This window comes from Mauremys mutica, chromosome 9 (genome assembly GCF_020497125.1).
Source record: "Mauremys mutica isolate MM-2020 ecotype Southern chromosome 9, ASM2049712v1, whole genome shotgun sequence".
NCBI classification, from domain to species: Eukaryota; Metazoa; Chordata; order Testudines; family Geoemydidae; genus Mauremys; species Mauremys mutica.
This window is the reverse complement of record NC_059080.1, coordinates 54,714,063-54,741,568: the sequence shown is the minus strand read 5'-3', so window position 1 is coordinate 54,741,568 and position 27,506 is coordinate 54,714,063. Positions and strand designations below refer to the sequence as shown.

Genomic DNA, 27,506 nt, shown 5'->3' with positions numbered 1-27,506 from the left:
GCTTCCTATGTTGTATCTGCACTAGGAAACTTCCTGCCCCTTTTTGGGCACAAGTGCTTCCAGTGATATAATTTCTACTATGAAATCCTATATTAAGTGCTAAACTAGTGTTATTGGATTTGGGGATTTATTTTCCCTTCCATTGAATGTTTTTTACGAATCTTATGCTGCTGATGTGGAATGGACATAAGCTGTGAAGGAGCTAATTTTTTGTCTTAACACAGCCTGTTCTGAGGCCTAACTATAGTTTAATGAATACATGTTCTCTTCTGACTTCATAAAAAAATTGTCACTTTATAGTTTTTGCAATAATTTTTCAATCTGTGGTAAGGCTGAAAGACCATGGCAATCATGCATACAGACCTGAAGTTCTTGAAGGTGACCTGCAAAGGCAGGAAAACTTGTCCATGCCTCTGTGTTGTATGAAGACCTTGAGAGGTCTTTAAAGAGAAGTTCATTTTCTGAACAGAAATTCAGGTTTTGTCTACCTGTTCTTCTTGGATGCTGAGGCTGTCTGTGAGCTAAGGGTTTGTCTAAACACAAGCTGTACCACTTAACCTATACTAGTATAAAACAGGGGCAGGAAGTTTCTTAGTGCAGATACAACATAGGAAGCAGAAAAGAGATAGGAGGAGAGACACCCACAGCAATTTGTGATTCTTCACCTTTTCTACACTTCTTCTGAATACTTTGGGTTTTGTTTTATACCAGTATAGTTAAGTGAAGGTGGCACATCTCCTAGTGTAGACACATTTATAAAGGTTTAAATGTGCTTAGACCAGTATAGCTGCTTTTCCTTATGAGAGAGAAAACAAACTATATCCGTCTAAGTACACTTTATACCCTCATAACTGCATCTACACTAGGGCATGGTACTACTTTAACTAGATTAGTAAAAACTCAAGGAGTACCTTAATGCTCTAGAACTCGGACTTCTCTAAGATCACAGTAACAAAGCCAAACTTCCTTCTTTCGCTTTTGGAGAAATTAATATGTATATTGTACAGACAACTGCAAATTACAAGAAAATAATTGTTTGATTACTTCTGGTGTATTTAAACGATGCAGAAAACAGTATTTCAAATGATATAATGGAATACTTAATTCCTGTTCTCTGGACCTTTTTTAACTTCACCAAGTGAGCAGGCCACTGAAGATGGTCAGAACTCTCTCCTTTTTTTATGAGACCTTTAGCTTAGGGTATGTCTACACTTAAACTGCTACAATGTCACAGCTGCAGTGCTTGCTGCGCAGACATTATCTACACTGATGGGAGAAAAGGGCATGATGAAAACATCTTGTCATACAAAATGAAACAGAATGGCTACTCAATAAAATTAATACTAAGCCTGTTTAAAAGAGATACTATTTCACATACTATGTAAAAGGCCTTTAGAATTTGCTGTCTAACAGAATCAAATTCTGTGCCCCCCTTTTTTTCTTAAAGAGTGGACATTCACTCTTAGCATAGTGAAAAGTAATATGCATCAGGATGTAAAAGTTGCACAATTGACTAGTTGCTTTTTTCCTTTTTTTGTGTGTGTGTAAGCACTGCTGGAGCTGGAATATTTCCATTAATGCATCAATTGGCCAATTCTGGTTTACCAAATTCTGTTGCTTTAACAGTGATCACTTCTAGCATTCTGTACCACATGGTTGTGTAGGAGCTATAATCCATTCCTTTAGAGGATTGCATACAGAGGTGACAAATAGGATATGTATGGGCTCCTTTGAAAGAATTTCTGACACTTTTCTACTAAATCTGTACCAAAGTTCTCAAGGTTGCCTCAAGGAGCCAGTGAAGACTGGTGGCCACATGGAAGAAAGATATGGAGTGAGAATGCCTCCATTTGTTATGCTAAGGAATGGTGAGTGTGTGTGTGTGTATCATACATATATTGCAGTAAGTGCAGATAGACATAATCAAGTTGGGCTTATTCTCCTCAATGAGTCTTTTAAATGAATGCGGAGTTAAGTTTGCAATAGTGAAGTTGCAAAGGTTGAGACCAATACCTTAATTGTGCTTTTCTGCATGTATTAACTTTAATTATATCAGACTTGTCTATATGCAGTACATTAGCCTTTAATAGTCCCATCATGTCATATATAAATGCATGTAAAAATATGGAAGCATCCATGTCAGAAAGTTGTTACACCTCTGTTTGCTATTACTATAAAAGTTGTTACTTCTGTTTATCTATCTTCCTGTACAGAACAGCTTGTCTAACAAGTTGAAAGACATAATGCTTAACTTTAAGGCCCTTGTACTATGCCGGGTGGGCCAATTAAAATTATTGCTTTAGGAAGGGTTGGTGGGATGTTGCCCAGGCTGTACTCAGTAAGGGTGGTGAAACGCTAACCTCCACTGAGGAGATCGTCAAGAGGTGGAAGAAGCACTTTGAGGACCTCTTCAACCCAATGGAACAAGATTAGTACTGGCAGTTGGGTCCTGGAGATTATCCATCAGGAATGCTCCATACAGTTTCTCTCCTTTCCTCTCAAACCCCCTTTCCGGTTGTCATCCTGGGACCCACTCACTAATTGATTCCTGCCTCTGTATCTAGAGAGAGAGTTCTACTCCCCATATTTCCTAATTCTCCCCCCCGGCCTCCTCCCAAAAAAGATGGAGGGTGGAGACCCATCCTGGACCTTCAACAACTCAACGTCTTTATCAGAAAGCTGACATTCAGGATGATTCAGCAAGGGATGTGGTTTGTGGCTCTTGTCATGAAGGACCTATATTTCCATTTGAATGTTCACCCATCCCACAAGAAGTCCCTGTGTTTCCTGGTGGGAGAGGAACACTACAGTTTTGGGTCCTCCCTGTTGGACTCACTACAGCACCCAGAGTATTCACAAAAGTTTTCTTTGAGGTAGCAGCCCAGGTGAGGCACCAGTGCTACATGGTGTTCCCATACTTGGTAGGCCGATCTTGTAAAGAAGTCATGTCAGTGACCGGATCTCTTAGGCATTTTGTATAAATGAAGAAAAGTCTGTTTTGTCACTCACAAGGACAATAAGTTTTATAGGAGCACAGATGAACTCCATCTCTGCGAGAGCATTTCTCCCCGCAGATGGATTTTGCATGATGAACAACCTGATTTCCCACATCATCCATAAACAATGAAGTATGGGGCACCAGTGTGTCTCACTGTTGGGCCATGTGATTGCATGTACCTATGTGATGCCATTCACCAGACTCCACTTGTGTCTGCAAATTTGTCTCCACTAGATTTAGCAGCCAAATTGGCACTGCGTTGTCTCCAAATGACTGTTCCTGCCAGAGTTCTCACCTCCCTCTCCTGGTGAGGACTTTTCAGCCCTCCCATATCAAGATTGTTTGAGTTCCACATAAAGCAGACAAGATGCTTACTTGTATTTTTCCTGAAACCCCTCGCTTATTCTGAATACAAGAGACTTCACTCCCTTGATATCAGGTGCACCCTGGCATTCTTCCTGCAAAGAACCAAACCTATTAGAAAATCTGACACTTTATTACCCACGCGATCTCTGTGACAAGCCATATCCTCTCAGAGGATTTCTAAAGTGGGTTTTGAGATGCATCTTAGAATGCTACAAAATAGGGGGAAAAAAAAAATCCTTCCCCTGGGGCATTACAGCTCATTCCATATGAGCACAAGCTGCCTCCGCGGCATCCCTCAGACATTCTGCTGCAGGCCTCTTGCGGGGCAGCAACTTAGAGTTCTGTTCACATGTTCATGACCCGCTACTCTCTAGCCCAAGAAGTATCTGCAGATGCAGCTGTAGGAATGGCAGTACTACAGGCATCTCTGCTGCCACCTTCCTTGCACCCTTCTCTAGTCTGAACACTGCTAACTAGTCACCCATGTGTGGAATATACATAGGGACCAGCATTCTAAGAAATGGAGGTTGCTTACTGTAACTGGAGGCTCTTTGAGATGTGTGGTCTCTATCTGTATTCCACCACCTACCCTCCATCATCTCAGCTTTGGATTTGATTGGATTGTGGTAAGAAGAGAAACTGGAGAGGTGTTGACCCACATTGCCTTTCATGCCCTTGGTCAGGAGCATGAGAGGGAGCTACAGACACCAGTTGGAAGAATTTCTGGACTTTGGTGCACGCACACCCACATGTGTGGTCCCTATCTGCATTCCACATCTCGAAGAACCTTCAGTTACAGTGAGTAACCTCCATTTCTCTGGATATGATCTTCAATGAGCTTATCTGTTAGCTCTGCAACTTCATGTTAGTGATTGGCTAATCAAAAAGTCATTTACAGTATAACCGGCAAATCTACAGTTTTGAACCTAATTAGTTGACTTTTGTTTTCAATTCATACTTTCTTCTTCTGTGCAGGTATCAGAGGTGCTGAAACTCGGGGCCCGCTCTGGTCTCGGAGAAGTGATGTGGGCAGGTACAAAATCTCTCCTAATTACGTTCCTCCATGTTCGGCTTCCAACCTCTGGAATTTTTATGTTCATATCTGGGGGGGGATAAAAATTCATGTGCATCACCTGCAGATGCTGAGGAGAAACCTCTTTGGAGGGACTTGGTAAATTATGGAACATAGCTATGTAATGGGCATCTTGTGCAGGATGTGCCGCACTATCATATTGACAATACACAAGCACATCATAGAATCCTGGAGGGAGGGGAATTAAAGCAGGACATTTGGATAGCAGGGTAAGGGATAGCTGTAGCTCCAGAAAGCGACGAAAGCAGTGCCCAGCCAGCAGTCAAGGCTTTTAGCGCTGGGGAAGGAATGTCTCCTCTATCGCTCCTTGTGTGAGTAGGGTTAGAGGTGTATGCAAATAGCTGTTTGGGAGGAGGAAGCGTAAACTCGCTTGTTCCCACCCTGGTCTACAGAAATCCTATTGCATGATATTAGAAAGACAAGGTGGGTGAGGTAATATCTTTTATTGGATCAGCTTCTGCTAGTGAGAGACACAAGCATTCGAGTAGCACAAAGTTCTTTAGGTCTGCGAAAGGTGGTACTTGCATTTAGCTGTAATGCAAGATGGAACAGATTGTTTAGCATAAGGTAGAGTGGCCCATTAACACCTCTGCAATCATAGGACAAAGGGTGAGGGGGCTAGTGGGTTACGGGTTGTTGTAATAAGCTGTAAATCCAGTGTCTGTTCAGTCCATGATTTTTAGTGTCTAGCAGAATTATGGATTTAAGCTCCCAAGCTTGTCTTTTTGAAAGTGTTATGCGCAGGCTTCTTTTGAGGATGAGGACTGCTAGGTCAGATATAGAGTGATTGCTTTGTGAAAAGTGTTCACCCACAGGTGATAGGTTATTTTTGTAGTTTATAATTTTCATGTGTGATTTCCACCACAACTTCAACATCCACCACCTGTCCATTAAACTCTTTCTGGAGTGCTTCCACACTAATATCAACTTCTTGGACACCACAATCAGCTTCAACAATGGAACCTTACAGACAACCATATGTAAGAAATACATGGATCACCACCTCCACCTTCATAGATCTGGTAACCACCCTAAACACACCCAGAAATCTGTTACCTACAGCTATGCGCTCAGATACCACAGAATATGCTCTGAGGAGAGAGTCTGGGATATACACCTTAACTCAATGAAAACCACCTTCACCAAACAAGGACACTTCAGCAGAGAAGTAGATTGCATTGTGAAACTGGACACCAGTTTATTCTGAACCTGCTTCAATACAGATATAAAACCTCCTCTGACCACAGACCCCTAGTACCACCTCGCGTTGGAACCAATATAGGATATCCTCAAAATAAATCCCAGATTCAATAGGAACCACATCCTGAAAGATCTTTTCTGAACCCTCACTTCTGGTCTTCAAACAACCCCCAGCTTCTCCAAGCTCATAATCGGAAGCAAGCTCCCCACAGACCAACACACCCTGGCCACCAGGGCAACACCAGACCTCGACAGAAACAGATGCAAAACCTGCAAACATCTCCACTGCTACAATGATGAACACCTCTCACAACACACCTTGGATCCTACACAGGCCTATCATAATGTGGTATACCTCATCTAATGCATTAAATGCCCCAATAACAATGTGGACGAAACCAAACAAATCTATGCTCTTGAACGAACTCATGCAGGAAATGTATAAAAGAGGAAAAACATCCTATCACTTGTGGCTGAAGATAATAACTGCCATACTGGATCAGACCAGTGATCCATCGAGCCCAATATCCTGTCTTCTGAAGCATGTGGCATTAGCCACTGTCAGAAGAAATGAATAGAACAGGCAATCATTTAGACTCATAGACTTTAAGGTCAGAAGGGATCATTATGATCATCTAGTCCAGGGGTCGGCAACCTTTACTATCAAAAGAGCCATTTTGCCCCCTCTTCCACTAAAGAAAAATAGTCTGGAGCCGCAAAACATAACGCTGCTTATAAACTTTTAAAAGTTTTAATCTTTTTTTAATTTTACCTGTTACAACAACAGAATACAACACAAGTGCAGTGTGCATGTGTAGGCCTACTTTGAAATAAATTAAACACTGAACTATGCAGGCCTTTTTGAGTCCTTCCCGTATTTGTGTAAAATTAAAATAAAACGTAGCCCACTTTAATATAAAAAAACATATAGTTGCAGCTTAGCAGTTTTAAAAAAGTAAACATAAAATTAGGAACGTTTTTTGACAAGTCCATTTCAGTGTGCTCTCATCCTCTTCGGGTTTCTTTCTCGGCCAGCAATCAGCCGAAGCACCTGAACATACAATAAAAAACTACATCAGCTCTGGGTCTAAAATAAATGTTTTTTTCTGAATAATAATAGCCTATTAAATGCTAGTGTTCTCACCTGTTTAATGTGACTTCTGTTTCTGAAGCTCGATGCTGATCTTCCCTATGTCGGGGCTGTAAGATGTGACTTTGATCTTCACACAGGACTGTAGGCTCTCATTTGTGAGGCGGGAGCGATATTTGGACTTTATGAAGTTCATGCTCGAGAAAACTTGCTCGCATAAGTATGTTGAGCCAAAGATGGACAGGACTCCAAATGCATACTTTTTCATGTTCATATACGTGTCGGGAATGGCACTCCATATTTCAAAAACAAGTTTGTCGGGTTTGGGGAGGTTTTCAATATCATTCCATTTGTGCTCTTTAGCGAAAGTGGCCTTCTGACAGGCGACTTCTTCGAGATCCGCTGTCAGGCTTTTGAACTTGGACACCCATAAGTCTTTATCCGCTATGTCGGCCAGTTCAATTTCAAGATCGGGCTGACTTATCCCTGTGAATGCGGATATGTTCAGCAGGGATGGGTCGATGTCCAGCGGTGTGACAGGGAAGGACAGAGTGTTTTTTTCCTTTCTGAACTCGCTGAATCTTTCTCCAAATGCAGCTTGCATTGCCATAATTGCACAGTGTAAATAATCACAATTTGTGATTTGTTCTCTTCTTTGAACTCTCTCAGGGAGGGGAAGTGAGAGAGCGTACCTCTCTGTACATCTCTGGCAAACACTCTCATCTTGCGCTCAAACGCCAGAACATCCTCCAGCAACTGCAGGGTCGTGCTTCCCTTTCCCTAGAGATTTTTATTCAGTTCCGCAGGTTGACTGTGCGTTGTGTAAAGTACTTCTGTTTGTTTTAAACCAGCTGCCTATTAATTTCACTGGATGACCCCCTAGTTCTTGTTACGTAAAGGGGTAAATAACATTTCCTTATTCACTTTCTTCATACCAGTCGAGATTTTATAGACCTCCATCATATCTCCTCTTAGTGATCCTTTCCAAGTTGAAAAGTCCCAGTTTTTAATCTCTCCTCATATGGAAGGTCTTCCATATTCCTAAACATTTTTGTAGCCCTTCTCTGAATCTTTTCCAGTTCTAATCTATAGCTTTTTTGAGATGGGACAGCCAGATCTGCACGCAGTATTCACGATGTGGGTGTACCATGGATTTTCATAAAGGCATTATGATAGGCAGAAAATACTTATTCTTTTTCTAATGTTTCGTAACATTGTTAGCTTTTTTGACTGCTAATGCACGTTGAACAGATGTTTTCAGAGATCCATCCACAATGACTCAAGACCCTTTTTGAGTAGTAACAGCTAATTTAGACCATTTCGTACATATAGTTGGGATTGTTTTCCAATGTGTGTTGTTTGGCATTTATTGATATTTGAATGTCACCTGCCATTTTGTTGCCCAGTCACCCAGTTTTGTGCAATCCTTTTGTAACTCATCACAGTCTGCTTTGGACTTTACAAAATGACTCAAGATAGACATTTCGCTGTTTACCCCCTTTTCCAGATTATTTATGAATATGTTGAACAGCACTGGTCCCAGTACAAATCACTGAGGAACCCCACTATTTACCTCTCTCCACTGTGAAAATTGACCATTTATTCCTGCCCTTTGTTTTCTGTCCTTTATCCAGTTACTGATCTATGAGAGGCTCTTCCCTCTTTTCCTATGACTGCTTACTTTGCTTGAGAACTTTGGTGAGGGACCTTGTCAAAAGTCTTCTGAAACTCCAAGTACACTATATACACTGGATCACTCTTTTCCACTTGTTTGACCACCTCAAAGAATTCTAGTAGATCAGTGAGGCATGATTTCCCTTTACAAAGCCATGTTGACTCTTCCCCAACACATTCTGTTAATCTGCGTGTCTGATAATTCTGTTCTTTGCTATAGTTTCAACCAGTTTGTCTGGTACTGAAGTTAGGCTTATCGGCCTGTAATTGCCAGGGATGGCCTCTGGAGCCTTTTTAAAATAAAATTGGCATCGTAATAGCCATCCTTCAGTCATCTGGTACAGAATATGATTTTAAGTGACAGGTTACATACCAAAGTTAGTAGTTCTGCATTTTCACAAGGTAAGGTATTTCCAGCAGAGAGAGAGGGAAGTATTATTACCATTATACAAGGCACTGGTGAGACCTCATCTGGAATACTGTGTGCAACTTTGGTCTCCCTTGTTTAAAAAAAGATTAATTCAAACTGGAACAGGTGCAGAGAAGGGCTGCCAGGATGATCAGAAGAATGCAGAACGTACCTTATTAGAGGAGACTTAAGGAGCTTTGCTTGTTTAATCAAAAGAAAACTGAGGGGAGATATGATTGCTCTCTCAAAATACATCCAAGGGATAAATAACTCCTCTCCTTCCCTGGTATTTAAGTTAAGGGCCAATGTTGGTACAAGAACAAATGGATATAAACTGGTTATCAACAAGGTTATGCTTGAAATTAGACAAAAGTTTCTCACCATCAGAGAAGTGAAGTTCTGGAACAGCCTTCCAAGGGGAGCAGTGGGACAAAAAAACCTAACTGGTTTCAGGGCTGAGCTTGACAAGCTTATGCAGGGGATGGTATGATGGGACTCCCTACAATGGCATGTGAATCATCTGTGACTGCTAGTAGCACATATCTTCAGTAGCCAGAGATGAGACACTAGATGAGAACGGCTCTGAATTACTACAGAGAATTCTTGCCCAGGTGTCTGACTGGTGGGTCTCACCCACATGCTTGGGGTCTAACTAATTCCCGTATCTGAGGTCAGGAAGGAATTTTTCCCCAGGTCAGGTTGGCAGAAAACTTGGGGATAGGGGGTTGCCTTCTTCTAGAGTGAGGGTTCACCTGCTGGTTTGAACTTGAGTAAATGGCGAATTCTCTGTAACTTGCAGTCTTTAAATCATGATTTGAGGACTTCAGTAATTCAGCGAGAGGCTCTGGGCATATTGCAGGAGTAGATGGGTGAGGTTCTGTGGCCTGCAATATGCAGGAGGTCAGACTAAGGCCAGAAGGGACCATCTTGATCATCCAAAGTCTAAGAATCTGAGTGGCTGTTTGAATAGAAAGAAGTCTTCTGTTTGTATGCCTTGTGCTACAAAAGTACAAAGCTGTACTTCTATAAAACATCTGGGGTGCCTAACCTGGATATCGATTATCTTCTCTCACTAGATTGAATTTGTCTTCTAATGTATTAGATCCTAAACCCACTGTACAAGTTGTCTTATATATGGGTCCCTTTTTAAAAAGGAGACTTGGATCAAAAAGATGCAAGAACTTTTTCATTTTGGAGCATTTATGCTGATAAAAGTAAAACCTGTCAGTGTATAATTCCTTGCACAGTAACATGCTTCACTTCAGATGCTGCATAGTTTTCAAGGGTAAGCCTTTTCCAGTAAGGATAGCAGCTTCCCTAGCAATCCTATAAGAGTCAAGTAAACTTATTCTGTCCACCCACTTTAAGGTCATGTCTGCACTACAATGGCACAAGTATGATGTACTGTACTGTAGAGTATCAGAGGGGTAGCCGTGTTAGTCTGGTTCTGTAGAAGCAGCAAAGAATCCTGTGGCACCTTATAGACTAACAGATGTTTTCTTGCATCCGAAGAAGTGGGTATTCACCCACGAAAGCTCATGCTGCAAAAACATCTGTACTGTAGATGCTTCCTACTTTGACAGAAAAACCTCTTCTGTCAATGTAGGTAATCCACCTCTCCAAGAGACAGTGCTAGCTCGACAGAAGCATTCTTCCATCAGCCTAGCTGGATCTACAGTGAGGTTAAGATCGACCTAACTCTGTCATGTAGGGAGTGAAATTTTTCAGACTTGTAACTAGGTTGGCGTAACTGTATCTGGATGCATGCCCTTCAGGTAAACGAGTGCTTTCTTTTTGTGAGGAGTTTTTCATTTATATTACAAAAGACTTTTCAATTCATGATTGTCGTGCATTATATCTTAACTTTAAGCTACATCTTGTATTTTTTTTTTTGCCATGCTTTGGTACTCGCCCCAGTCCCCTACTTTTGGTGGGTATTTCCAGCTTTCCTTCCCTTTGCCTTTCCTCTTTTCTCCACCTGCATCCCCTCAAAGTATTGATTCCAAATAACTCTTGTTCTTCTTGCACGTTGGCCAGATTCCAACCCCACAGAGAGCCTTTCCCAACCCTCCTCACACACCCCTGACTCCTTACCCCACAGGTAACTTACTAAGTAAATATCCCTAGTTGTGAAACTCTGCCTGTTTTTGTCTCTAAGATCTCGGACTTCAGCAGAAAATTCACAAGAGCCTGAAATGACAGTTGGGCAGAAAAATGAAGGGGTAAGTTTGGAAGCTCCAGCTTTTTTCCTCTTTTAAAAAATGTGACGTCCTGTAACTAAACTGTACATTCAACCCTAACTGTGCACTTCCATACTTGAGCATATCATTGAATAATGTTCTTAACCCAGTGGCATATGGCTTTTGTGGGAGTGCGGTCTTTGAGACTTACAGAATATAGTGATGGTGGAAGACCCCTTGTGAGTCTGGGCTCTGGTCAGTATGCTGCATCTTCTCAGTTCTTCTTCGAGTGATTGCTCCTATGCATTCCAGTTAGGTGTGCGCGCCGTGCGTGCACAGCTCTTCGGAAGATTTTTACCCTAGCAACTCCGGCAGGTCGGCCGGGCGCCCCCTGGAGTGATGCTGCTATAGCACTAGATATATACCCCAGCCAACCCGTCCGCTCCTCAGTTCCTTCTTACTGCCCGTGACGGCCGTTGGAACAGTGGAGTGCTCCTTTGACCTCCACATCCCTAGCTTATCTCTGGTTCTTGTTGTATTTAGTGTATATAGTTATTTTAAATAGTTAGTTCAGTTAATTCGTTAATGGATTAAGGGGAATCGGGGGGGCTTAGTCCCTCTTTTCCCGAACCGGTGCGGGCTCATGCCCAAGGCACTGGGGTTTTAGCCCTGTTCGGCTTGCCAGCGGCCCATGCCAATTGGAGACCCTCACGACTCCTGCCTGCGCTGCTTAGGAGAGTCCCATCGTGCAGATAAGTGCCCTATTTGCAAGTCGTTCAAGCCGAGGACAAAGAAAGAGACTGACTTTCGGTTAAAGCAGCTATTGATGGAGTCGGCACTTAGCCCTACGGTGCCGACACCAACAACTTGGCAGTCCTCTTTGGTGCGGAGCGCACCAGCGGTCCCGAGCTGGTCCAGTACCGAGACTTTGAAAAAACAACAGCCGGCACCGGCGTCCCGGCACCGTTCCCTCTCTCCTGCGAGGAAGCGTAGGCTGGCGCAGACGGCCTCCAAACCTCCTGCATCGGGACCGCTCACCCAGCCACCTCCGGCACCGACTGTGGTGGTGCACAAACCGTGCACAGTACCGTCGACTCCGGCGCCGCAAGAGCCGTTGAGTCCGGTACCGCCCTGCTCCCCGGTGCAAACCGTGGTCGAGCTGCCTCTCCCGTCGACGCCCGAGACTTTCTCGACGGCGAGAGAGCTGATTGAGCTCACAGAGCCACCGTGTCTCCAGCCCCCGGCACCGCCAGTGCGGGCTGTGAAGTCAGTGGGCAAACCGGCCATCACGAGGCCTCCTTCCCCTGACAGACGGGATAGAAGGCATTCCAGGTCCCGGACCCGGTCCCGATCCCGGAGACGTTCGCCTTCTCGCCGATCCAGATCCCGGCACCGGTCGCAATCCCGGTACTGCTCGACATCGCGGTACCAGTCGCACTCCCGGAGACGATCCCAGTCCCAGTCACCTGACCGTCGGTACCGACGAAGGTCCGGATCCCAGTACCGCTCCTGGTACCGGTCATCTCGCAGCCGCTCCCACCGACGTCAGTCGAGATCTCGGTCGACCTCCCGGCACTGGCACAGTTGATGGTCTCGTTCTCACTCCCGGAACCGCGACGACCGGCACCGTCCAGGGACAGACCGGCGGCATCGACAGCACAGTCCAACAGTGCCTCTGCCCCCCCGTGGCCTTCCCGCCAGCCTTCAGTCTCTTCCCAAGTGGGCAGTGTGGGCGATCGACGCGCCGACCCCCAAGGGCAGGACCACGGCCCCCAACAATGGGGCTTCTGGACCCCCTGGGCCTACCACGAGGCTCAAGGGGTCCCTTTCACTCAGCGGCCCAGGACTTCTGACCACAGGGCGCCAGAAGCCACGGTCAGCGGACCTCCTCCATCACCACCTGTAGTGGGAGAGCATCCCCACAGACGCGGAGGCCTCGCAGCGCATGGACGAGCCCCCGCCGGAAGCCTGTCATCGTCTTCCTCACCAGATGAGGCGGTGGCGGGGGCGTCGACATCGGGCCCTCCACTGATTGACCTGCGGGCCCACCAGGACCTGCTTCGACGGGTGGCCCAGAGCATTAACCTCCCTGTCGAAGAGGTTGCTGAGGACGATGACCCGGTGACCACCATAATTGGAGCTGAGGCCCCGCTGCGGGTGGCCTTGCTCTTCATTCGGACCATACAAAGAAATGCCAATACGGTGTGGCAGTCACCAGCTTCCATCCCTCCCACCGCTTGAGGGATGGAAAGGAAATACTCCGTTCCACCCAACGGGTATGAGTATTTGTACATGCACCCAGCCCCAGACTCCTTAGTAGTGCAGTCCGTTAATGACCGGGAGCGACATGGGCAACCAGCTCCAGCGCCAAAATCAAAAGAAGCGCGGAGGATGGATCTGTTGGGCCGGAAGGTCTATTCGGCCGGTGGCCTCCAGCTAAGGATTGCCAATCAATTGGCTCTCCTCGGTCGCTACACTTACGATACCTTGGTGTCACTCTCAACCTTTACGGAGCTGGTATCAACAGACTCCCGACCTGAATTCTCAGCCCTTATTGAAGAGGGCAAGAAAGCCTCCCGGTCATCCCTCCAGGCCTCTCTGGACTCGGCAGACTCAGGAGCCAGAACTTTGGCCGCGGGAGTGACCATGAGGAGAATCTCCTGGCTGCAATCCTCCACCTTGCCTCCCGAGGTCCAGTACACTCTTCAGGACCTTCCATTTGACACCAAGGGCCTCTTCTCTGAAAAAACGGACTCGAGGATTCAGACTCTCAAAGATGGCCGAATCGCCATCTGTACCCTGGGCATGCACACGCCAGCTACCCAGCGGAGGTCCTTCCGGCAGCAGCCGTACCGCCAGTTTAATCAGGTCAGGCCACTGCCTGATAGGCGCAGAGGCAGGGTGAACCGCCGTAGACCGTCGGGTAACCGGGGTAATCAGTCCCAAGCGCCCTCCAAGCCCCCTCAGGGGCCTAAGCAAGCCTTTTGATGGGACGCCCGAGGACGGCCCATCAGTGTATTCACCGGATCCTTCCCCGTTATTTTTCGACCGTCTTTCCCACTTCCTCCAGGCGTGGTCCCAGATAACAATGGACAACTGGGTACTTCGCACGGTGGAGTATGGTTACCGCCTTCAGTTTGTTTCGCCCCCTCCCTCCCACCCACCCTCCCCGTCCCTCTTCAGGGACCCCTCTCACGAGCAATTCCTACTGCAAGAGGTCGAGACTCTGAGTTTGGGTGCCATAGAGGAGGTGCCGAACGACATGCGAGGCAGGGGATTTTATTCCCGATATTTCCTAATCCCCAAGGCGAAGGGAGGTCTACGACCCATACTAGACCTCCGAGAGCTCAACAGATACCTACTCAAGCTCAAGTTTCGCATGGTAACCCTGGGGACCATTATTCCTTCCCTGGATCCGGGAGACTGGTTTGCCGCCCTCGACATGAAGGACGCGTATTTCCATATCGCGATTTACCCTCCGCATCGACGTTACTTGCGTTTCGTCGTCAACAACCTGCACTACCAGTTTACGGTGCTACCCTTCGGCCTCTCCACCGCGCCGAGGGTCTTCACCAAGTGCATGGCAGTGGTTGCCGCAGCCCTCCACTGTCGTCGCATATATGTGTACCCGTATCTCGACGACTGGCTGGTCCGCGGACCATCCTGCCAACTGGTAGCATGTCAACTGGCCGAGATCCTAGCCCTGTTTCAGCATCTAGGACTTATGATAAACGCTGAGAAGTCCACTTTAGCTCCATCACAGAGGGTGGAGTTCATCGGAGCGGTCCTGGATTCCAATTTGGCCAGGGCCTGCCTCCCTCGACCTCGGCACCAGTCTATGGTTTCCTTCGTCCGGGACCTACAATCCTTTCCCACGACAACGGTGCGGTCCTGCCTCAGACTCCTGGGCCACATGGCGTCATGCACGTTCGTGATCATGTACGCGAGGCTGCGTCTTCGCACATTTCAAACTTGGCTTGCGTCGGTGTACCGCCCGCACCACGACTCCATAGACATGGTGGTCACAGTCACGAAACCAACCCTCAATTCGCTCAACTGGTGTCTGGACCCAGCGGTCGTGTGTGCCGGAGTCCCATTCCGCCCTCCTAGCCCGTCGATCACCCTGACAATGGATGCCTCGGCATTGGGGTGGGGGGCACACCTCAGCGACCTACACACCCAGGGTCTCTGGTCGCCCCGAGAGCTCTCCCTCCATATCAACGTCAGGGGAGCTGCGGGCGATCCGCTTGGCGTGTCAAACCTTCCACGCCCATCTCCAAGGGCTATGTGTGGCTGTTTTCACGGACAACACAACGGCGATGTTTTATGTCAACAGACAAGGCGGGGCTCGCTCCTCCCTGCTTTGCATGGAAGCAGTGCTCCTTTGGGACTTCTGCATAACCCACTCTATTCACCTGGTAGCGTCGTTTCTTCCAGGAGTGCAGAACACGCTGGCCAACCATCTCAGCAGGTCATTCCTCTCCCACGAGTGGTCCCTTCGTCCTGATGTGGTGCACACAATTTTCCAAAGGTGGGGGTTTCCCCAAATAGACCTGTTTGCCTCCAAAGAGAACAGGAAATGCCACCAGTTCTGCTCTTACCAGGGTCGCTCCCAGGGCTCCCTATCGGACGCATTTCTCCGCTCCTGGACGGATCACCTGCTGTATGCCTTCCCTCCGTTCCCCCTCGTACACCGGGTGCTACTCAAGCTTCGGAGGGACAGGGCCCGCCTCATACTCGTTGCTCCGGCCTGGCCGAGACAGCACTGGTACACCCTGCTGCTCGAGCTCTCGGTACGAGATCCCATCCCTCTTCCCTTATGGCCGGACCTGATAACACAGGACTTCGGCAGGCTTCGCCACCCGGACCTGCAGTCCCTACATCTTGCAGCTTGGTTCCTACGTGGCTGACCCGAGCGGAACGTGACTGCTCTGTGGCGGTGCAACAAGTCCTGATGGAAAGCAGGAAGCCTTCCACTCGAGCAACCTACCTCGCAAAGTGGAAACGTTTCGCACTCTGGTGCGACCAGAAGGGTCTCAATCCTTTCACAGTCCCTATTCCTACGATCCTGGACTACCTCTGGTCTCTCAAGGAGCAAGGCCTCACGGTCTCCTCATTGAAGGTGCACCTGGCGGCAATTTCTGCCTTTCGACCTGGCGTAGGAGAATGGTCCATCTTTTCCAACCAGATGGTTTCCCGCTTCCTTAAGGGACTAAATCGCTTGTACCCACCGATACGGCGCCCTACACCCTCTTGGGATTTGAACTTAGTTCTCGCTAAGCTTATGGGAGCCCCATTTGAGCCCTTGGCCACATGTTCCCTTCTTTATTTATCATGGAAAACGGCATTTCTCGTTGCTATAACATCAGCAAGACGAGTTTCCGAGCTGCACGCCCCAACGGCTGGTCCGCTGTATACCATCTTCCATGCGGACAAGGTACAGCTTTGGCCACACCCAGCCTTCCTCCCTAAGGTGGTGTCGACCTTCCATTTGAACCAGGACATTTTCCTCCCGGTCTTTTTCCCGAAGCCGCACGCCTCAAGTCGTGAACAACAGCTTCACACCCTTGACGTCCGCAGGGCCCTCGCATTTTACATAGAGCGAACGAAACCCTTCCGGCGGTCGCCCCAGCTATTCGTAGCGGTTGCTGATCGCATGAAAGGCAAGCCGGTTTCCTCTCAGAGGATTTCCTCCTGGGTAACATCATGTTATGAGCTTGCTCGTGTGCCAGCTAGCCGCCTCACCGCTCATTCTATGAGAGCGCAAGCCTCGTCTGCCGCCTTCCTAGCTCATGTCCCCATCCAAGACATCTGTAGAGCGGCCACCTGGTCTTCTGTCCACACCTTCGCTTCCCACTATGCGTTGGTGCAACAATCTAGAGACGATGCAGCCTTCGGCTCAGCAGTCTTACACTCTGCCACGTCTCACTCCGACCCCACCGCCTAGGTAAGGCTTGGCAATCACCTAACTGGAATGCATAGGAGCAATCACTCGAAGAAAAGACGGTTACTTACCGTTGTAACTGTTGTTCTTCGAGATGTTGCTCCTATCCATTCCAGACCCGCCCTCCTTCCCCACTGTCGGAATAGCCGGCAAGAAGGAACTGAGGAGCGGACGGGTCGGCTGGGGTATATATCTAGCGCTATAGCGGCGCCACTCCAGGGGGCGCCCGGCCGACCCTCCGGAGTTGCTAGGATAAAAATCTTCCGAAGAGCCGTGCACGCGCGGCGCGCACACCTAACTGGAATGGATAGGAGCAACACATCTCGAAGAACAACAGTTACAACGGTGAGTAACCGTCTTTTTCTCTTCTGTCCATCTTGGAAGTTGATGGGCAAACCCTCAAACATGTAGCATTTATTGGAATTTATCCACATCACTATAGGATACACTATTGCGTCATCAGTCCTTTCTGAATAGATTTTGCGGTGCTTGCATTTCCACCCCCCCCCCCCGATTCTTGTCTCTGAGATTTGGTTTGGTGCCACAGTTAAATTTCCAGTTTGTAAACCAGGTAAACCTTTTTTCCCTTAACTACTAAGGTTCTTTCAGGGTTGCTGCATTTTTTAACTACATTTTTAATTTTGGTTTTCTAAACTAGAAATACAACACCACTCTGCTTTATACATAGTTGTTTATGTTCACCTGTATTTCGCTTGCTGCACAGGTGGGAAGATGAGTGTCTTAAATCTATTTTTTTAAATAGGCTAAGTTGGGATATCAGGAAAACTTACATGGTCTAAAACATAGAGAAGTACCAAGTTTGGATACAAAACTGTCTTTATTGTCAAATATCCAGTCCGTGTGGGGTACTCAGACTTTTTTTTTAAACCAAAAAACCAAACCAACTTTGTAGCCCTTTACAGTGGCAAAGAACCTCCCAAACATAAACTGATGCTATAGATCTCCACTTTAGTAGACTTCTGATAGTCTCATATGACCTTCTCATAAACAAACTAGAGAAATATAGCCTAGATTAATCTTCTAAAGGTGGGTGCACAACTGGTTGAAAAACTGTACTTTGAGTAGTTACCAATGGCTCACAGTCAAGCTGGACGGACATATTGAGTGGAGTTTTGCAGGGATCTATCCTGGGTGAAGTTCTGTTCAATATCTTCATAAATGATTAGGATAATTGCAGAGAGAGTACGCTTTTTAATAAAATTTGCAGACAATACCAAGTTGGGAGGGGTTGGAAGTGCTCTGAAGGACAGGATTAGAATTCAAAATGATCTTGGCAAACTAGAGAAATGGTCTGAAATAGGATGAAATTGAATTAGGACAAATGAACAGTACTGTGCTTAGGAAGGAATAATCAGTTACACAAATACAAAATGGAAAATGAGTGCCTAGGAAGAAGTACTGCAGAAAAGACTGAGGGTAATGGGGGATCACAAACTAAGTCAACTACATAATACTTTTGTGAAAAAACCACCCAATTATTTTGAAATGTGTTATCAGGAGTGTTGAAAGCGAGACCTAAGTAATTCTGCTGTACTCAGCACTGATGAGGCCTCAGAGTACTGTGTCCAGTTCTGGCACCAAGCTTTGGGAAATGTGGAAACTTCAGAGGCGAGCAACAAAAATGATTAAAGGTATAGAAAACATGATCGATAAGGAAAGATTTGAAAAATTTGGTTTGTTTAGTCTGGAGAAGAGCAGACATAACAGGAACATATTCTTCAAGTATGTAGAAGGTTGTTATAAAGAGGAGGGTGATAAATGGTTCTCTGTATCCATTGAGGACAGGACAAGAAGTAATGGTTTTAAATTGCAGCAAGAGAGATTTGTTGGACATTAGGAAAAACGTCCGAACTTTAAGGTAACGGTAGTTAAGCACCAGAACAAATTTACCTAGGGAGAATGTGATATCCATCATTGGAGGTTTTTAAGAACTGGTTAGACAAACACCTGTCAGATGGATACTTAATCCTGCTTCAGAGGAGGGGACTGGACTAGAATGACCTATTGAGGTCCTTTCCACTCATACATTTCTGTGATTGTCTTCCTGAGTCTGAAAGTGGCCTGAAACACTTTCCTCTCACCCACTTAACTGCAGTGGGTTAACAACGCTAAATCCTAACAACTTTAGCCTAAAGTAGTGGTTCTCAATCTGTGGGTCAGGACCCCAAAGTGGGTCACAACCCTGTTTAATGGGGTAGCCAGGGCTGGCTTAGACTTGCTGGTGCCTGGGGCCGAAACCAAAGCCCGAGCCCCACTATCTGGGGCTTCAGCCTTGGGTGGTGGAGCTGAGATTGCAGGCCCCCTACCTGGGGCTGAAGCCCTTGGGCTTCAGCTTCTCCTCCTCTCCCACCCACCAGGTGGCAGGGATCAGGTGGACTCAGGCTTCGGTCCCCCCTCCTGGGGTCATATAGTAACGTTTTTTTTTGTCAGAAGGGAGTTGTGGTGCCATGAAGTTTGAGAACCCCTGGTCTAAAGCGTTTGTAAATGGGCACATTTAATGGAAGTGTGCTCAATCCTAGCAATACCTCGCCTGGCTCCGAATGAGAGCTAGATTGAGTGTTTTAATTCGTTAAGTGTGGAATCTGATGGTCAGGAATATTTGCTGAGTGCTTTCATTTGATATTTGAACAAGACTGTCACGCTATGCACTGCAACAAATCATAACTTCCTGTTTATATGCTATTGAGCTTCCTTTTGTATAACAGAGATGGCTGGAGGCTGACCTGTCAAAGGAGATGTCAGTTCGGTTATGTCTGGCCAGTAGGAGCTCTGCTGTAGCCAGAAGGCCAACTGCACTTGTGGTGAAAGAACAGAAGTGCCCAGGCCCAGAGAAGAGTACAGAGCGCCTTCCTGAGCTCACAGAGGTACCATGCCTTTTTTGGCTTTCTGGTTTGGAGAGGTGAACTAAAATGGATGGAATCATTTGGGCTTTTTTGCAGGTTCTTTTTGTGTGCGCACCTGATATTAGCTAATGTACTGACCATGTTCAAAAGGGATCAGGGATTCTAGGTGCCTCTTCTAAAGTAAATTTTGTCTGCTAGTCGTACCTTCTAATCACTTGGAATCAGGCCATTCTTGCCAATCCACTGACATTGGATTTTCAGGGAGCTAGCAAAACAAATGGATGTTTTTACTCATTCCTTTATAAACTGCCTGATTACTTTCTATGCGTACCTTGGTAGATGCTACAATAGAAGAGACAAGGGCATTTTCCTTGTTTGTTAGTTCAGCTCAATCAAAAATAGAATGTATTTATTTTCTTTTGGTCCACAGATCAAAATCCATCTTCTACCAGCAATGAAACTAAACATTACTTAGACTTCTCTCTTTGCATCCATGACAGCTCTAACAGTGTGTGTGATCAGATGCAAAATACAGACTTCCTAACTGTCAGTGTGGCCTCCAATACAGCCCACTATAATGTTCCCTTTCATTCCCATTCAGATGTGTCTGGGAGAATTAGGTTAGTCTTGTGGTGACCTTTGGCACACAGCAAATCTAGACTCTTGTAAACTAAAGGTGAGAAATGAGTTTGAGCTGGGAATGCTCTGCTATCAGCCCGATTTCAGTTAAACCAAGTGGTGGTTGGCTGACTGCTGAGGATCACAAGGGCCACAATATTGCCTGGGGGACAGGTGGCTTTCTCTTTGAAACTCTAGTTTTTTTTATTGTCCTTTCTTCAGCTGTGCTGTCTGCTGATGTGTGTGTTTTGCGTTTTTCTATTTCTGCATGATACCTATCTCTTATTCTGATTGATCTGCATTGATTGACTGTGAAATGCTTGCAATACTGGTTTTAGTGTTTGTTGAATTCTCTCAAGCCTCTTAAACTCCCATTATCCCTTTTAATCCGTAAGAAAATGACTGAACTTCCAAACCAGAGCCAGTGTAAACATATCCATGGTTCTGTGCTGGGGTAAATCTGATAAATCAAAATGACTGAAGCGCCATTTAAAATAGCTTAAAAGTGTAACCATCCAAGTAAATAGCATGAAGTGCAGGCATCTGTGTGTAGTACCTTAGGCTTAATGTACAAACTTCACAGAAAAAGCTACCAAAGCTAACAGTCCTCTGCTCTGAAACTAACACTGGTATCCTTGGTCTCCCAGTGTCACTGTATGATCATGCCCATCTTCCTTTAGCAGGCTTAATCTCTACTGGATTTCACTTAAATACTTTTTTCAACTTCGTGTGATGCACCAGTTGCTCATACACCCTAGTTCAGGACTTTCTCACTAGTCACATTGTGGAATTGCTCATTTCAGGACATGGAAAGAAAAATCACTAATGCATTAGGCCATGGCCAGGAGGATGAGATCTTGAGCAGTGCCTTTAAATTAAAGGTCACCCGTGGGGATATCCAGACACTGAGGAACCATCACTGGCTCAACGATGAGGTAAAATTAATCCAGTAGGAATGCTTGTGTTCTGCTAGCATATATATTAAAATGTGCCCACAACTTTCTCTGACATTAAGCTGTTGACAAGCTTAATTTTCTGATCCACACCTCAGTTCCTATAGGAATATCCATAGGCTTCTGAAAGCTGGGCCTTTAAGAGGGAACAATACTCCTGAAAATATCTCTATCCTTGTATTATGCTGCTTTCAAGAGTTAGCAGCAACTTGGGATCAGGTTTGACTTTGGGGAGTGGGTGAAATAACAAGTGTGTTTAAATGCAGGACTCAAAGGAAGGAAGTTAGTTCAGGAGTCTTAGAACTTGAGCTGAAGTCAGTGTGGTCTTTTCAGACTGCAAATTCTGAAGAGTCCAGCAGATAAAGCTTAACTTTAACAGACAAATGAGTGTCTCCTTCATTCTCTGAACTCTACTCTCTCTATTATATAGGTAATCAATTTCTACATGAATCTTCTGGTGGAGAGAAATAAGCAGCAGGGATTTCCAGTGCTTCATGCTTTCAGTACTTTCTTCTACCCCAAATTAATTTCTGGGGGTTACCAGGCAGTAAAAAGATGGACCAAAGGTGTGGATCTCTTCAAGCAAGACCTCATCTTTGTGCCCATTCACCTGAGGGTACACTGGGGATTAGTGGTGAGTCAAACTGGCCCATCCTTGGAATTGGAAGGGAAAGGAAAAGCTAGAAAAGGCTTTAGTTCGTGCTCTGTAGGCAGCATGGAGTCTTTGGCTAAGTCTGTTGCACCAATGCCTGTCTTTCAATAACAGGTAATAGATGTCAGAAGAAAGACTATCAAATACTTTGACTCGATGGGACAAAGAGGCCACAGTATCTGTGAGATTTTGCTGTAAGTAGATGCTTTAGTGAATCTATCATTGCATTTCACATATGCACATTTTCCCTGTGAGTGTGGAAAATCTTTCCTGCTTTACGTAGCATAAGACTTAACCTTAAGGGATAAGAATCTCTTCCTGGACTAGTCACTGCCAGTAAAGTGCAAATTGTAACATCATTCAGCTGCTAATTATATTCTGTCCTCCCGAAAACGTTTGAGTATGTCTTGTGAACGAGCCATCATTGAGTGACCTGTTAAAGCTCTGATGCCAATAGAAAGAGAGTCCGTTCCTCTTTAAGAACATTAACCTCAACACACTTCATAGGACCAGAACTCCTTCCTAGGGGATATTGACATCCTCTGTTACCAGTGAGAGACCCCTTTACTTTCTAGCTGTTATGCCATTTTTTGCAGCTCTTAAGTAACCCACCAAATTGCATTCCACACATAATCCTCTTGTATGCTCTATTAGAGACATTGGAGTTAATTTTTATGTAAATAATAATCCTTTCAGTGTGTTGAGTGAATGCTGTAGTTTGTTTGGCACTGACTCTTCTATTGCACCAGTACTCATGTTTCATGTTACTTAAAATCACCCTGTACTTCCCCACCTCTGTTGGAGATTGACTTCTGTGGAAAGAGTTTGTGTGACCTTGTGAATCACTACCAGTCTCTCATGTGCCTCACTTTTTCTGGCAGTGCCCCATCTGAGACCCCAATCCAATATAACATGGCTGCAGCATTACCTGTGCAGATCTAAAATCTCTTTAGTAATGTGAATAGTTCCTAGGCACATGTGGGTTTACCTTCAGCATAGTATGATTATATCCTATAATCCTCCTTCCTGGTACTTCGGGTCTTTGGTGCATAATTAGTGAAGACCTTGTCAGGCAACTTTACAGACTGTTGGCCTAAAATATGAAAACATTTGGTTAGAAAAGTCTGATACCTCCTCTTTTTTGTTTTTGTTTCGTTGAACAGTCGATATCTGCAGGAAGAAAGCAAAACCAAGAGGAACCTAGATATTGAGCCTTCAGAGTGGACACTTTACAGCATGAAATCACATGTATGTGAACAGTACAGTCCATGTACTGTAGCCCAACACCACAAATGCCTTCAGGAGAAACAATTCTAAGTTTTGAATGGCTGTTTGTGGGCTTTCTCTAATGCCTGTAATACAGCAGCCCAAACTGGAAACTGGAAACAATGTTTTGATGGACTCTTTAGCAGTGTCTTTTATTTACTTGATTGGCCTTGTCACTGCTTCTTTCCTGACTCAGTTTAGATGTGAAAAAAATGCTGGCAATCTGGAGTGGACTGGAGTCCTTGGAACAGCCATCCAGCTTTCTTCCTTTGGTCCAATAAGCTGGTGCTGTGTCCAAGAAAAACATCTCAAACTTCATCATTATTCCTTACTAGGATGAAGACCATGTTGACACTAGCACTTATGTCACAAAATTATCATCGTTCAATGTACGTGTGGGGGGGAGGGGGAACCCTCCCCAGAGTGACAAGTTTTGCTGGCATAAGCCCTGGTGTGCACAGCGCTGTTGGTGGGAGACGCTCTCCTGCTGACATAGCTACCGCCTCTCGTTGAGCTGGTTTTATTATGTCGATGGGAGAGCTCTCTTCCATCGGCATAATGCGGCTACATGGCCGCTCTGACAGCAGCACAGCTGTAAGCTTGTAAGTGTAGACATGGCCTTAACCTTCATTCTTTTAAGGCGCATGCTGATGCATGAAAGATGTCAACAGTTCTTGTACAGGAACTATATACAGTAGTTGATCTTTTGTACATGTGCTTACTGTATTTCTTGAACTGCAGCTGTGAATCTGGCTTTGAACTTTTGACGATATTAAGGTATTGGGGTAGTAGTGCAAATTAAAACAATTTTTTTTTTATGGTAGGTAGCTTTTTGTGTGCTATTTGAGAGACTCCTCTTTCTACAAAGATTGTTTCAAATTATTGCTGTTGTCCATGCTTGACCTAGAATCTTCTAAAATAAATGTCTGTTCTGTCATGTTCTCCAAATAGCTTTGTCTGTAGAGATCCTCCACCCCTCATTTTGTCACCATCTAGCTTGGGTTTGGAGGAAGGAGGGGGAAAAAAATCAAAGGTGCTGGAGGGGAGAGGGGCATAGCCTCACCTAGAACATGCCCTGTTGTGAGCTGGAATTGCTCTTTCCCAGTTCTCAAAGCTTTCTAGGGGCTTTGGCACATTCAGTTCAGAGGAACTCTTAGGATGCCTGTGGAGCTGTGAACTCCAGCTGCAGGTGAATAGCTCCTGTTGCTTTGTGCTCAGACAATAGTAATTCATATAATAGATCCCCACGCATTAGTCCTTCCTCTGGGTAGTTGGAGTTGTCTTGCCCTGGGTCACTGGAGAACAAGCTGACATTGATAGTTTTGATTTGTCGCCAATACCTTGTGGGGAGGGAATTAAAGGTCAGAGCTAAATTCTCCCCACATGCAACTTCCACTACGATCAGTGAGCTGTTCATGTATCATCAAAGGCAAAACTTGTCCTTTAGTAGCTCTCATTGTACAGAATGGGAATTCCCTCCTCCCCTCCGTCACTTGCAGGAAGCACTAACTCAGGAGTGGAGGAATCTGTATTCTTTCTAGTAAGGAGTGCTGCTAGAGTTCAAAGCCCCACTGGGGCCTGGGGCCCATAGTACACACTTGGGTAAGGACATCCTGGGCCTGGAAAGTGTGCATTCTAAAGATTCGACAGGTGAAGGACAGGGATGTTCCCTACCAGCAAATGGAACATGGTGCAGCTGTAGTTATCTGATTTGGGAGGAGGTGTTAAAGCTGATTTCCTGGAGTGGAGGACACAAGCGGCTCATTAAAATGCTGCTGATACATAGTACTGAAGATAATGCATTGCATAGCTCGTAAGAAAGGTGAAGGGACTAACGTGCAACCTTCTCCCACTGCTCACTTGTAGGAAATTCCACAGCAGCTGAACGGAAGTGACTGCGGGATGTTTACCTGTAAATATGCAGACTATATCTCCAGAGACAAACCTATCACTTTCACTCAGGTGAGGAAAGCTCTACAAATTTTTTTCTCTCCTGCTGGTAATAGCTCACCTTAATAGATCACTCTTGTTATAGTGTGTATGGTAACACCCATTGTTTCATGGTGTGTGTATAGATATCTATCTTCTTACTGTATTTTCCACTGCATGCATCCAATGAAGTGGGCTGTAGCCCACGAAAGCTTATGCTCAAATAAATTTGTTAGTCTCTAAGGTGCCACAAGTACTCCTGTTTTTTAAACTGACCTGTAGTGCCTTCAGTCTCTAGGCATGTTTTCTGTCACCTGTCTCCTCTAGTTAAATTGTAAGCTCATATCTTGCTAGTTACACAACACCTACTCCCATGGGCCCTGGTCTTGGCTAGGGCTTCCAGGTGCTACTGTTGTACTGACAAGTGAGCCCTCCCAGCCCTGTGAGTTGCATTCCCTGCCTTTGCTTATGTCCATTTGCCAAGCATCATGTCTCAGTCCTCTTGTGCAGGGGGCTGGAGCTGTTTGTAATAGTAGGCTTGAACTTAGTTATGGCATCTTTGAGGCTCCTTTCCAAATAGTTTTTTTCACAGGTTAAAATACTAGCTGTTTTCAGCTGCATTGGGCTTTTCTTAAAGGACGTGCAAATTCTCAGTCATGACATGCATGGTTTTCATTAAAGTCAGCATTTGCCAGAGCATTGCATTTTCTGTCCCTTAGTGTAGGGCCAAGTTGTGGTATCAAATACCATTGCATGGGAACTGTTGCAAATGTTGAACACTCACTGTTCTGGTCCGTGCCTACAGAATGTGGACAAATACGCTTATTCTGACACCTTTTACTGTGGTTTAGTGTTTAATAGAGTGTTTTTTTTGTTTGTTTTTTTTTCTTTTAGCACCACATGCCTCACTTCCGCAAAAAGATGGTATGGGAGATACTTAATCAACAGCTGCTGTGACCCCAGACTGAGAGATACTCACACAGTGATACTATGATCCACCACTAGTGATAATTAGTTCTTAGCTTAACTAATTTGTTTGAATGCCTTATTTCAAAAGGCACCTGGGCTAACAGCTTCCTCTCCTCAGAGTAGGCTGTAAAGCAGTGGTTTTGTCCACTCCAGAGAATTATATTTGTTTGGAATATGCTAATGCATCCTAACCAAAAAGCAAAGATCTCTGCAGCCTCTGAGCTGTGACTCCTAAGGGACTGGAGTGGGTGGTTAAGAACAGATCCCAAACAAACTGCATCAGTTCATGTTGCTGAAGACTGGCGACTTCTGGTGCTTCACTGCAGCCATTGGAACTGTGGTGCAAACTTTGGCGCACGGAGGTGTCCTGTGCAACTGTAGAACTGTCACTGTCTGTCTGAAATCACCTTCACGGGGACGACGTGTTTAGCTACTGGTTCAAGAGAGATTTGCTCTGCTTCTGGACTATAGAAGACTCCACTTGATTCCTAAAACTGGATTTGTAAAGACCCTAGGAGCAAGGCATTTATGTTTTGATTTGTAACAAATCCATAGTGAAGCCCCTGTAGCTGGGGTTCAGTATTTGTTTCAAGAGACTGTCCCATGTGAAAATGAATATTTATTTTCTTTATTAAAATGAAAGTGTGCTGTAACTTATGGAAGGGGTCTTTTCTGAACAAAAACCTGCAAGAAGAGAACCAGAGTAAATTTGCAGTTATCTTTCAAAATATTTTTGCATAGGAAAGTTAGTTTCCAGTTCACTTTAACATGAATGTAACGTTCCATTAGGAGGTCTGGAAGAGTTTAAGATGAAGAATATAAGAATTGAGGAGGCTGAATACCATGTGTCAGCAGATAGTGGGGGAGTTTAAATTATTCAGCAGATGGGGTTGAATGTTATAAGTGGGGAGGGGGATATGTGGGATGAGAGGAAGAATGGCTCAGTCATTGAGGTGTTAACCTGAGACTGGGTTCAGTTCCTCACTCTGTCACAGCCTGCTTGTGGGACCATGGACGCGTCACTGTCTCTGTCTTAATTCCCCATCTGTAAAAGGAGGAAAAACCCTCCCTTATTTCACAGGGGATAGTGAGCAAAAAATGTAATGGTGGTGAGGTGCTTGGATACTAGAAGAGGATATTTGCATGCTGTGCATTTCCACATTGCCTTCATTCAGCTCTTTGGCTAGCTTTCCAGTCACTAAGCACCCCTCACAGCAGCCCACATTGTCCCTCATGTGCACATGGCCCACAGTGGCTTGGTTAAGGTGGGACTCTCAAATTGGGAGGAACCCTGGTCTCCT

The 27,506-nt window shown here is 45.4% G+C and overlaps 1 protein-coding gene across 8 annotated transcripts in view; it reads left to right on the top strand.

Moving 5' to 3' along the window:
• The window catches only part of SENP2 (SUMO specific peptidase 2), a 54,393-nt gene extending 27,535 nt beyond the window's left edge, over positions 1-26,858 (top strand). For all 8 annotated transcript variants that reach the window (XM_045030338.1, XM_045030334.1, XM_045030333.1 and 5 more), the window contains 10 exons: positions 1,774-1,868; positions 4,340-4,397; positions 10,989-11,052; positions 19,681-19,839; positions 21,240-21,371; positions 21,820-22,023; positions 22,156-22,235; positions 23,205-23,289; positions 25,174-25,269; positions 26,131-26,858. In XM_045030338.1, the coding sequence (XP_044886273.1) occupies positions 1,774-1,868; positions 4,340-4,397; positions 10,989-11,052; positions 19,681-19,839; positions 21,240-21,371; positions 21,820-22,023; positions 22,156-22,235; positions 23,205-23,289; positions 25,174-25,269; positions 26,131-26,193 (1,036 nt within the window). In that variant the 3' untranslated portion in view covers positions 26,194-26,858. The remainder of the gene's footprint in view (positions 1-1,773; positions 1,869-4,339; positions 4,398-10,988; positions 11,053-19,680; positions 19,840-21,239; positions 21,372-21,819; positions 22,024-22,155; positions 22,236-23,204; positions 23,290-25,173; positions 25,270-26,130) is intronic.
• Positions 26,859-27,506: the final 648 nt, after the last annotated feature.